At 38.8% G+C, this 12,825-nt stretch overlaps 1 protein-coding gene and 1 non-coding gene across 2 annotated transcripts; one reads left to right on the top strand and one right to left on the bottom strand.

Annotated features, from left to right (window-relative positions):
• Positions 1-3,576: 3,576 nt before the first annotated feature.
• On the top strand, positions 3,577-3,716 carry LOC147791326 (small nucleolar RNA Z247). The gene has a single exon (XR_015422552.1). It is a non-coding gene; the product is annotated as a small nucleolar RNA Z247 (small nucleolar RNA).
• A 7,394-nt stretch (positions 3,717-11,110) lies between these two features.
• LOC111802138 (transcription factor bHLH162-like) lies at positions 11,111-12,374 on the bottom strand. Its single transcript, XM_087126623.1, has 2 exons — positions 11,929-12,374; positions 11,111-11,737 (listed from the first exon to the last, which is right to left on the bottom strand). The coding sequence occupies exons 1-2, from the start codon at positions 12,148-12,150 to the stop codon at positions 11,396-11,398; spliced, it is 564 nt and encodes a 187-aa protein (XP_086982749.1). The 5' UTR covers positions 12,151-12,374; the 3' UTR covers positions 11,111-11,395.
• Positions 12,375-12,825: the final 451 nt, after the last annotated feature.

Raw genomic sequence — 12,825 nt, 5'->3', positions numbered from 1 at the left:
CGGGGAATGAGGGAGGGAGTGAAGAGATATTTTTCCCCACTAGGCGGAGATTCTCCCCACTAGGGAGTAAGTGGGGAGATATTTCTCCCCATTAGATAAATGAGGTCAGGGATAGAGATTATATTCTCGTTCCGTCCCACTCTAAAAAGAAACTTTTTTAAGCTTCATTTCTAAGTTTCATATATCTCCAAAGATGAAGAAAACTTTTTTATATTTCATTCCGAGCTTCAATACGTTTCATTTCATTCCCTGCCACATGTACATCTCTAGTAGTATTGCATGCCTCTTTAATGTAATAAGTCTGATCTATTTTGTAACAGCCTAAGCCCACCGTTAGCAAATATTGTCCTCTTTGGGCTTTCCCTTTCGAGCTTCACCTCGAGTCTTTAAAACGCGTTTGCTAAGGGAATGTTTCTACACCCTTATAAAGGGTGTTTCGTTCTCCTCTTCAACCGATGTGGGATACCACATATTTAGACTCTACTTTCTCACTATCGTATTATTAACCTAATATACAACATTACTACAATGAAAGTAAGTGTCAAGTGCTTGTACGAAACTCATTAGACTACTTGTCTAATGCCTCGAGTTATATACAATATATGTTATCTAACTAGATTTAGAGTCGTTTGAATTTCCAATCTATTTAAGCGTTTTTCAATAAACTTATAGAGAGATTTGAAAAGTTTTTTTAATCCAACCTGTAAAGACAAGAAGTACTCTACACAATAGTACGAGGCCGAGGCTGATGTAACTCTAAGATTCAGGTACCACATATGTTAAAAGTGGTGGGTTTTCCTAGACGACAAAGCTTTGTCTAACTTCACATGCTATGGGACAGGTTGCACTCTATTTGTCCCTACAACCAATAATTGCATGTTTCCATAATTGGCAACGTGGGTTATTGTAATAACCCAAAAGAAAGTATAGAAAGTGAAGATTGTATTGAAAAAATTGGGCATTGGACTAAGTTATGTTATAAAATAGTGGTCTCTTGATTTTATAAGTTACAATAATTGCTTTCTTTTATTTTACTTGATCGGTTCAAAGCCAATTGAAAAATACATTTTTTTGACAGTTCCAGGTGTGAGATCTCACAATCCACAATCTCACATTGGTTGGGGAAGAGAACGAAACACCCTTTATAAGGGTGTGGAAACCTTTCCCCTAGCAGACAAGTTTTAAAGCCTTGAGGGGAAGCCCGAAAGGGAAAACCTAAATATGACAATATTTGCTAGCGGTGGACTGAGCCATTACAAATGGTATCAGAGCCAGACACCGGGATGTGCTAGTGAGGAGGCTGAGCCCCGAAGGAGATGGATTTGGGCTTGGGTTGTTACATTAGGCTTGCATTTCGATTGATCCGACTTGGGTCTGATACGCTTGGACCCTTTCCTACTAGAAGGTTAGTATGAATATCTTTTAGCTAGTTTGAAATTATTTGGACTCAAGTTTAAATTATTTTAGAGGGACTTCTTAGATATAATTAAATTTTAGAGAGCAACATTAAACTACTATCAATGAGTTGTAGTAGCTGAACACGTGTCATATGTGTGATATGCTCTGATTTGTGATGTTATGTTATGTTACGCTATGTGATATGCCAAACAATATTATGGTATAAACTAAATGTCATGCTATGTTACGATAAATTATGTTTGTTATGAGATGTCATGATGTGCTATGATATGTTAGGTCATGATATGCTATGACATGCCATGGCGAATCATGATATGTTATGTTAGGCCATGACATGCTATGATATGTTTTGAAATAAGGAAATCTATTATGCACAATCTCCCTATATCAAGGCTTGGAAGCTATATTATGTATGAAATAATGTAGAAGAATTATGGACGCATAATTACCAAGCTTAATGTGTTGAAAGAATGAAGGTTGTCTTGCATTATTTATTATGCCATGATGGGAAGTACAGGGACCTCATGCATAATTGTATGCTCACGGGCATTAGGATACTTCCCCATTATTATGAGTACAGACGCGTACACTATGAGACTAAAATGATCATCATATTTACCATGATGCTACGACGGTCACTATTCTCTGGGTGCCCGCCAATAATCCATCAAACAGTGCTAGCCCAATAGTGATAGGTCCCTTATGTTGCATGTGATTGCATTCCCGACCCCAATAGTGAGGTCACTTAATGAGTATTCCTTAGAAACTCAAGTCTTGTGCTATTTTTTCATTTCAGGCACCCCTATACGGATGACAGAGATATTGCGTTGAAAACCATGAAACTTGTGTTAGGATAGTTGCACTTTATTGTTGCCTTTAAGTTAGATCACGACATTGTTTTACTGTGTTGTCTATTTTATTTTTCTAGTTTTTGGATACATATGTTTTACTCTCATTTTCATATGTTCTGAATTTACTTAAGGAACTAATAGCTAATAAACGACTATAGCTTCATATGGCTGGTCAATGACGGGTAAATACAAATTTGAACTCGCCTAAGTTCAAGTTCATAAGTGCAAGTTCATAAGTTCAAGTTTCATATGGATAGCTAATAAACGACTATTAAAACTACTAAGTTCAAATTTGTATTGAAATCACTATGACCAACCAAATGAAAAGCAATTTTGATCATTTTGGGAAGGGTAGCGTGAGAATATTTTGATCATTTTGATAATCGTAAAAATTTTAGAGAGATTTCAAGTTCGAGCCTACTTATTTCTCAAACGCATATTTTTTTTATAAAAAGCAATTTTCCACAAACTACAAATAAAAATAATGTGCAAACCAATTGTATCTGAAAAGTCTTTTAACCCAACTTGTAAATGTTAAACCTAAAATAGATCATAACTGTATATACTAAAATAGTCTAAGATTTACTAGTTGTTATGATTTGAAGGGTTTGTTACCAAATCTATGATTTTATGGTTTGTTACCAAATCATAGATTTGGAATGTAATCTTCATTATACGCATCTATAAATACATGAGGTCGTGACCCATATAGGTCATCGTGCCATTCAATCTAACATGGTATCAGAGCCAAGGTTTATTTTTTAAACTCCTCGCCATGTCTTCTTCCTCCTCTCCATCCACCATCTCCAACACCGTCTCAACTACCATGGCGACTTTTGGCCTTAAACAATATCCAATCCCTCTACACCATGTTGTCACAATTCGTCTAACCAAAAACAACTTCATCATATGGCGTGCCCAGCTCCTCCCCTACCTACGGAGTACGAAGCTTATGGGCTACCTCGATGGGACCAATGTTGCACCTGCCAAGCTGATCCCTTCCTCAACTGCTGCTGGTGCTGAGCTGGTCTCTAATCCGGCCTATAATCAGTGGTATGATCAGGATCAACAAGTCCTTAGCGGCCTTCTCTCCTCCATGTCTGAGGAGATTCTTCATGATGTGGTTGCCGCTACTACGTCCAAGGAGGCGTGGGATACCCTGCAGCGGATATTTTCATCGTCAACTCGTGCTCGCACTACTCAGATTCGTGTTGAGCTCGCCACGTCCAAGAAACGAGATCAATCTGCTGCAAATTATTTTTGCAAGATCAAAGGGCTAGCCACCGAGCTGGCCGCCGCCGGCTCTGCCTTGCAGGATGATGATGTGATCGCGTATCTTCTCGCTGGTCTTGGCCCTGACTATGATCCCTTCGTCACCTCAATGACTACCAAGAGTGAAGCCCTCACCCTTGATGATGTGTTTGCACATCTAATGACGTATGAAGCTCGCTAACTACAACACCAGGCTGAACTTCAGTTAAATCTTGGATCTTCTGCCAATTATGCTAGTCGTGGTGGTCAGCAGAAGAATCGTGGGCGTAGGGATCGCGGTCGTGGTCGTTCTCAAGGTTATGCACCCTCTCGTCCTGCTGGTGATCGTCGTGGCCCTTCTGCTCGTCCTTCCTGCCAGATCTGCGGCAAAGTGGGGCATACTGCTATCCGCTGCTGGCATAGGATGGATGAGTCCTATCAAGATGAACCTTCTTCTGCTCCTCCTACGGCACTGGCGGCTACTTCCTCTTACAAGATTGACCCAAATTGGTACAGCGACACAGGCGCTACAGACCATATCACCAGTGACCTGGATCGTCTCGCTGTGCGTGAACGTTATCATGGAGGTGAACAAGTTCAAGTCGGCAATGGAGCAGGTTTGCGTGTTTTGCATACTGGTCATTCTCTAATTAATACTGCTACTCGTCCTCTTGCGTTGCGTAATATTTTGCATGTGCCTGAAATTTCCAAACATCTTCTTTCTGTTCATAAATTTTCTCGTGATAATGACGTATTCTTTGAATTCCATCCTTGGCATTTTTCTATAAAGGATCGACAGTCGAGGAAAAGTCTCCTAAATGGGACGTGTGAATCTGGTCTTTATCCTATTAAGCCATCCGATGTCGATAATCTCAAGCACGCCTTGGTGAGCAGATCTACTACTCACGCCCAATGGCATGCACGTCTTGGACATCCTTCATCTCAAGTAATAAAATCCATTTTGCGTCTAAATAATATTTCGTGTGCTAGTGAGTCATCTTTGTCAGTTTGTAATGCGTGTCAGTTAGCAAAGAGTTATCGATTACCATATACTAGTTCTTCCCATAGGTCTTCGTCACCTTTGGAACTTATTTTTTCGGATGTTTGGGGCCCTGCACCTCCATCTGTTGGGGGTTTTAAATATTATATTAGTTTCATTGATGATTTCAGTAAATTTTCGTGGATCTATTTGATGCATGATCGTACAGAAGCTCCTCGTATATTTTTGCAATTCCAAGCTCATGTTGAGCGCCTCCTAGATACTAAAATCAAGTGGGTCCAATCTGATTGGGGTGGGGAATATCAGAAAATTCATAACACATTTTTTCGTTCCCTTGGAATTGGTCATCGTGTTTCGTGCCCTCACACACATCAACAAAATGGGTCTGCTGAACGCAAGCATCGTCATATTGTTGAAACTGGCCTAGCCCTTCTAGCTCATGCTCATGTACCTATTAAATTTTGGGACGACGCGTTTCTTACAGCCACATATCTCATCAATCGTCTTCCTACTCGTGTCATCGATAAAAAATGCCCCTTAGAGCTTCTTTTTCATACCCCACCAAATTACTCCTTATTAAAAATTTTTGGGTGTGCTTGTTGGCCTCATCTTCGTCCTTATAACAAACAAAAGTTCTCTTTTCGATCAAAGGAATGTGTCTTTCTAGGCTACAGTTCTTCACATAAAGGGTATAAGTGTCTTGACACCGATTCTGGTCGTGTCTATATATCTAGAGATGTCATATTTGATGAAAATGTTTTTCCATTCAAGAGAGCCTCACCTAATTCTTCCCCAATCATGCAGTCGACGCATAATGCCCCTGATTTGTGCACCTTGCATTTGGGTAATAGCAGTACTAATTTGGAGAATGATCACATGCATATGTCTGGGCCTACTAACTCTTTGGATGCAGAAAATTTGGTGTCTACATCAGCTTCGGAATTGCCGCAACAATCCTCCGCGTCGCTGCCATGCGAATCGGCGTTGGTTGTTCCGCCAATGATTGAGGCCTCGGCTCCTCCGCCAGCAGATGATATTGCGCAATGCCCGGTCGAATCCTCGGCCGTTGGTCAACCAACTGCTGTAGCATCGGTTGCTCCCCTCGCAACGGCTGATAGGGCCGTCCCCTCAAATGTGGATCCTGCACCTACTACTCATCCGTATGGTACTCGATTGAAGCACAATATCAAGAAACCCAAGGTGCGTACAGATGGAACAGTAACATATCTTGTAGCTCGGTCTTCTGCCTCTGAACCTACTTCACATATTACTGTTGTTGAGCATCCCCTCTGGCGTCAGGCAATGAATGATGAATTTCAGGCACTTCAAAAAAATAAGACATGGCACTTAGTTCCTCCTCGTGCTGGTCTTAACGTTATTGATTGCAAATGGGTTTTCAAACTCAAACAAAAGCCAGATGGCTCTATTGATCGCTACAAAGCACGTCTGGTTGCTAAAGGTTTTAAACAGCAGTATGGCGTTGATTATGATGATACCTTTAGTCCAGTTGTTAAGCCCACTACCATTCGGCTCTTATTATCTCTTGCTATTTCTCGTGGTTGGGCTATTCGGCAGATTGATATTCAAAATGCTTTTCTTCATGGCCTTCTTAATGAAGATGTTTATATGAAGCAGCCCCCTGGATTTGTGGATTCTCAACACCCTGGTTATCTCTGCAAGCTGGATAAGTCGCTTTATGGCCTTAAACAAGCTCCGCGTGCCTGGTTTTCTCGCCTTAGCTCCAAACTATTACAGCTGGATTTTACACCTTCAAAGGCTGATGTCTCTCTTTTTATTTTTAACAAAACGGGCATTCAGATGTATATCCTCATCTACGTTGATGATATTATTATCATCAGCTCATCTTCTACGGCTACTGAGAAACTTCTTACACAGCTTCAGGATGATTTTGCCGTCAAGGATCTTGGTATTTTGAGTTATTTTCTTGGGATTGAGGTCCGCCATACTTCTAGTGGACTTATTCTGACACAACATAAATACATTCGAGATTTATTAGCCAGAACCAATATGCTCACCTCCAAAGGTGTGCCCACACCTATGCTTCCCAGTGAGAAGTTGTTATTGAATGGTGGTGAAAAGCTCTCACCTGAGGATACTACTCGCTATCGAAGTGTCGTTGGTGCTCTCCAATATTTGTCTCTGACACGTCCTGATATATCCTTCTGTGTCAACAGAGTGTGTCAGTTCATGTCCTCTCCGACTTCTATACATTGGGCGGCAGTCAAACGAATTCTCCGTTATCTACATGACACGATTGATATGGGTTTGTGTCTTACAAAGTCCAGCACTGATTTGTTGAGTGCCTTTTCAGATGCTGATTGGGCTGGGAATCCTGATGATCGTCGAAGCACTGGAGGCTATGTGATCTTCTTTGGTGGCAATCTTATCTCTTGGAGTTCGAGGAAACAATCGACAGTTTCTCGCTCTAGTACGGAAGCCGAATATAAGGCGGTTGCTGATGCCACTGCCGAATTAATTTGGATCCAAGTCGTCTTGCGTGAGCTCGGGATCTCGCAAGCGCGAGCGCCTAGCCTATGGTGTGACAACATTGGTGCCACCTACCTATCCGCCAATCCAATCTTTCATCGACGGACGAAGCATGTTGAGGTTGATTATCACTTCGTTCGTGAACGAGTATCGACTCGTCAGCTTGATGTTCGACTCATATCTTCCAAGGATCAGCTCGCCGATATCATGACAAAGCCACTGCCAGCTCCTTCTTTTAGCTATTTTAGGCGCAATCTGAACTTAGTAGTACATCGTCCAGATTGAGGGGGGGGTGTTAAACCTAAAATAGATCATAACTGTATATACTAAAATAGTCTAAGATTTACTAGTTGTTATGATTTGAAGGGTTTGTTACCAAATCTATGATTTTATGGTTTGTTACCAAATCATAGATTTGGAATGTAATCTTCATTATACGCATCTATAAATACATGAGGTCGTGACCCATATAGGTCATCGTGCCATTCAATCTAACAGTAAAGACGAAAAGGACTCCACGCCATAGTACGACGCTGATAGAACTTAAAGAGCCAGCTATCATATCCAAGAAGTTAAACATTGATGGGGTATCCTAGATGGGAATCAACTCCACATGGTATGGGACAGGGGCTAATTGTAGCCATTCTGTTTGTTCCTACGACCAATAATGGCATGTTGCCATAATTGTCAATGCCATTTATAAGATCCATCCGTGCATGAACCATATTGAAATGAATAGTATCACCATGTTCGGGTTGTGGTCTCTAAGTATCAACATGGTTCCAATCCATGCTCCTCACGATTTCAACATCTAAATCTATCTATGAATGTCACGTGATAGAAATTATTATTATTTTGATTCTAAATCGAAAATTGAATAAAATATAATAAAGAAAACAAGAGAGACATGAGTGAAGGAAAGTCCGAGAAGCACATAAACGAGAGAGAGTGAGAGAGCAAGAAATAGATGGACAACTGAAGAGACAAGAGGTGTCGTCAAGGACCCATTTGAGTGGTCCTTGACGACAATGATCTTATTTTTTTCTTAAACCATCTCTAAAAAACCATATTTTAAAACGATGTTTTAGACTTATATATTTATAATAAAATCATCAAAGCAATATTGCAGAAAATAATTAACGTGAAATTTAAATAAAACAAGGAAAAAAAAACCAATACCCTTATGAATGCATCTACACTTTCATAATATAGCACAATTTTCAATGGCATGACACAATAATCTATAGCTTGACATATCTCATAATTAAAATCTAACATATTAAGTTCTATAAAATACCTAACCCTCCTCAAATTGTATTAGTAATTGGTGCAAAAAGAAAAAGAAAAAAAAATGGCCTTTTATCGCTACAGCTTAACCTTTGCAATTCATCCCGTCTTTCAGTTACCTGGGGTTCCACTGTTATGAGCAATACCTCATAGTCATTACACAAGAGGGTACAACTCCTCCTACCTTTACTTGAAAAATAAGAGTAGCTGTGACTTGAGTGTATTTGTTTAAGAAATACTTAGTAAATAATCTCACCATGGGGGTCTGGAAATGCAAATACATTCCATATGGTGGGACCTATCATATTAAAAACATAGCATGACCTTAGGTTGCTTTTTAGTCCGGAAAAAGTTGGATGTATAGTACTTCTTTACACACGCCCCACGCATGCATGTGCACATGAGCCCACTAGGCGGACTCGTGTACCCCCTAGGCCAGGCTCATCGAGCTAGCACTTGCTAACGGCAACTAGACACTACGGAGGGAAAGAGCCCGCACAACATCATGACAAACATAAATGTCGTAAGGTACGCATCCGTATTAATCATAACGGAGAACTATCCCGATACATAGAACACACAAATGAATCATGTCCCCATAACTTAAAATCATGGTATAAATTTATAATGCAAGTCATCCTCCATTTCATTTACAACGTAATTTTCTGCAAGACTTTCGTAGCATTGCTTACATGGCATAGTCTATAAAGATTTGTAGATCAGAAATTATCAACATCATAACATATTATTACAACATTGCATAATCACACTATAACATAACTTATAAATACGACATAACTCATCATATGGCATAACATGTTATAACTTGACATAGTAGGATACAACATGGCATAGCATAACAAGCATAATTATCACAAGTGCAAAGGTCACGATGCATGCGTCATCATACATAATACAATTCATCCAACTAAGCCAACAGTAGAGCCACTTACTTAATTGACCTAAATCGACGTAACTAAAATCTCTAATTATAGTCATACCCTTCACCATGATAGATGCTACAATTGTGGGATCAACTGAGTGAGCCCATTGGGTTTCCAGCATAAAAAAATTTACGACTAAATTTAAAAATATAGTCGTCAGCTGACTCACAAGTGTTAATACTAGTAGTGTGGTGATGGTGAGCGGTTGCGGCCATGGGGAAGTAAAGGTGTAGAAGAGAAGGAAAGATTAGAGACATTTGAGGACGGTGTGAGAGTATTTTGCTCATTTTTATAATCTTAAAGAATCTAAAAGGGTTTTGAGTTAACGACAGGTATGACAATGAAGAGTTTTTTGATGCACATCTCCTAAGTAATGTTATGAATGATGAATGCATGAAATCTTATGCATGCATGTTACCTAGGGACCTCATGTATATTGTATGTTCGTTTATATCAAGATATTTTCCCTTTTATGATGAGTACGGACGCATATACTATGATAATGATGACGACTATCATGCTTGACATAATACATGACGGTCGTTGTACCTCAGGACGTCCGACTTCATCTAACTAGCCCAACCATGTAGACCCAAGGGGTGTGCGAGCCTGTCTGGTGGGCCCTCGTTCACACCTATAGGTCATGTGTAGAGAAGTATTACACGTTTAAGTTGTCCGAACTCGAGGCCACCTAAGAGATTATCGTTTTAAATGATTGGTCTCTATTCATGATTGCATGTGTTTGCATTCCCTCGCCCCAATAGTAAGTCATTTATTGAATATTTCTTAAAGTACTCAACATGTCATGCATATATTAGTGATTCTAGACCTCTAAAAAATTAGATAGTAACCTAAAGAGGAGGGGAGGATTCAAAGTTAAAACACCTTAAAACCCTTTTCTAATACTCCATATCAAATATTTCACTAGAAAATTACTTATTTAAATTAATTTTTTTAAAAATTTGATTGACCATAACTCCAATTTTATGAGAATAATGTGCAAATGCACTATTAAATTGGATATGAAAAGTGCTTTTAACCCAACTCTTTGATTCTTGACCAAACCTATAAAGACATGAGCTTTACATCACAATCACAGATTTATCTCTAGGAATCAGCTACCAAATGCAAGTTAAAAGTGGTGGGGGTATCCTAGACGTATGCGTTTTTGCCAAAGCTTTGTCCTTTCCGCTGCACTCTACTTGTTAGCCATAATAGCAATATACATTATAAAATCTATGAGCGACAAGTCTATTTAATTTATGAGGTTAGAGCCTCGTGAGAATTTGATTCAAGCGTGGTGTCACGATCTCATTAAGAAAAGAGTAGATTGTGACTCTCACATGTCGACAGAAAAGGTGGCAACCTTTAAGTGGCACCTTTCTAGCCACGTGAGAACAGACACAGACAGATATCGTGATACAAACAAGGAGGATGATGTATCATCTAACTTACTGGGAAGAGTATGCATTAAAGCTAAGTTGAGACACAAGTAAGGTTGGAGGGGAACGAGGCAACACAACTATCGAAAACAAGCTTGAAGAGAGAAGAGTAGGGCGCTGAGACATAATCTCAAATCGGGTAGAGCCCCGAGGATGGTATAACTCGATGAATACGAACCCCTTATTTAAGAAAAATGAATAACGAACATCCAATGAGAATAATGTACCATATTTAGTTTTTCTTTACAATCCAATTTTAAAATTTGTGTCCATAAAACTTTTAAGAATACCTCAAAAAAAAAAAAAAAAAAAAATGGTTAACAGAGTGAAGACATTTTCTTATTTAAAAGATTAGAAATTTGAATCTACAACCGACCCTCGTCCATGATATAGAGAAAACCAGAAGTTAAAACATAAAGCATTGCATTGCAAACTAAAAAAGTTTTGAATTTCAAATTTTGAAGCATTCAACCAAATGAGATAAACATCACAAATCTTCGGGATGAACAAAACATTAACCCGTGCATTGGCCATCTTTGTATTGGGAAACAAATTTCTTCACTATCTTGCAAATCCTTTCACCTTGAGCGTCTTCAAAGGTCGCTCCTTCTCCCACCATCTAGTTTTCAATCGTCACAAATATTTTCAATTTTCTTACTTAGTACAATTGATTTATGTAAATAATTAGATTTATTATCTTACCTTAGCTATTATCTTGTGAAAGACCCGATCGGTAACTGTTGACTGATTGATATGGACGATCTGAGTTCCATTTTCTTGAAGCAGTTGGAGGATTTGTCTTAAAACCAAATGATAATCAAACCGAGTAGTCAAAAGAAACTCCAACAAAGAACCCACCTGATGAGCATCAACTTGCACCAATAATCTTGCTTCAATTTCACCTCTGGTTATGTTTTTTTCTCCCAATCCCATTAGTTTCTCTCTCTTCACTCTCAATTTCTCCACGTTCTCCTTCAATTGATTTATGTAATTTGTGGCGTTTTCTAGCTGATCAGGTAGTGTCGTATCACCTTCCTACAAGCAACTCAAAAAAATTTCGGAGTTATTTAAACAAATTTTCTTATCATCTAAACATGATAAAAATACAGAGAGTAAGAAAAAAAATGAAACCGTTGAGCTTTGGTTGTGTTGGATGATGGAAGTCCCACATCGACTAATTTAGGGAATGATCATGGGTTTATAAGTGAGGAATGCTAACTCCATTGGGATGAGGCCTTTTGGGGAAGCACAAAGCAAAGCCATGAGAGCTTATGCTCAAAGTGGACAATATCATACCATTGTGGAGAGTCGTGTTCGTCTAACAGGTTGGGGACAAGAGAATGGAGATCGGAGAAAAGGGCCTTCATCTCTTCTCTTCTATTCCTCTCTATGATCTTTCGGTCCGTTTTTGCCAATGATGAACAATGGATGAACTTGTCCTCCGCCATGGTTGAAATCTTTCAAAACCCTAAAAAAAACATTGTAATCTTTTAAAAGAAAAAAAATAATTAATAATTATTTTCCACATGTTTTTTAACTTGAGGGGCACAGGTTCACAAACCAAAAAAAATATCGAGAATCTAGCACAAACATGACAACGAAAACATGGAAGAGTAGGAAAAGTGAATATCAATTATCATCATTGTCCATATTCAAAATAGGGCTTTGTTGGTGCCACCACAACCACAACTTTGGGGATAAGAACTATTCTCTCTTCATTCATAAAAGTTTGATGAAAAATGATTAACGATCGATATAATCGATCGAGAAAAAATTAACACGAGTAGTGTACTATACATTCAAAATTCTTTTAGTAATGTGAAATTATTATAAAAGATGACTATTAAAGATACTCGAGCCATGTTCGGCATTTTTTAAAACAAAGTTAGGAGTCTCATTATGGATGACGGCGTCAACTGCAAAAGCCATAAAATCAAGTCACGACAGTTAAATTTTCTCACGATAGGTCAACAACATTTTATTTTTAAACTTTGAGAAGGGATGATAGATGTGAAGATGTGAAGAAAATGTTGTTGAAATTATCAAAATATATTTTAGTTCATGCCACCTTGAACAAGAATGAAGATTAATTGTTATAAGTTTTGGGTGAATCATAATTTAGA

Source organism: Cucurbita pepo, chromosome 9 (genome assembly GCF_057944985.1).
Source record: "Cucurbita pepo subsp. pepo isolate OVF chromosome 9, ASM5794498v1, whole genome shotgun sequence".
Taxonomy (NCBI): Eukaryota; Viridiplantae; Streptophyta; class Magnoliopsida; order Cucurbitales; family Cucurbitaceae; genus Cucurbita; species Cucurbita pepo.
The sequence above is the reverse complement of the archived record's forward strand: the minus strand, read 5'-3'. Positions and strand labels throughout refer to the sequence as shown.

Excerpts from the sequence above, each read along its gene's own strand:
- LOC111802138 (XM_087126623.1), bottom strand. The coding sequence starts at position 12,150 with ATGGCGGAGGACAAGTTCATCCATTGTTCATCATTGGCAAAAACGGAC. Across the intron at positions 11,738-11,928 it reads TTCCCCAAAAGGCCTCATCC|GAAGGTGATACGACACTACC; the intron begins CAATGGAGTTAG and ends AGTTGCTTGTAG.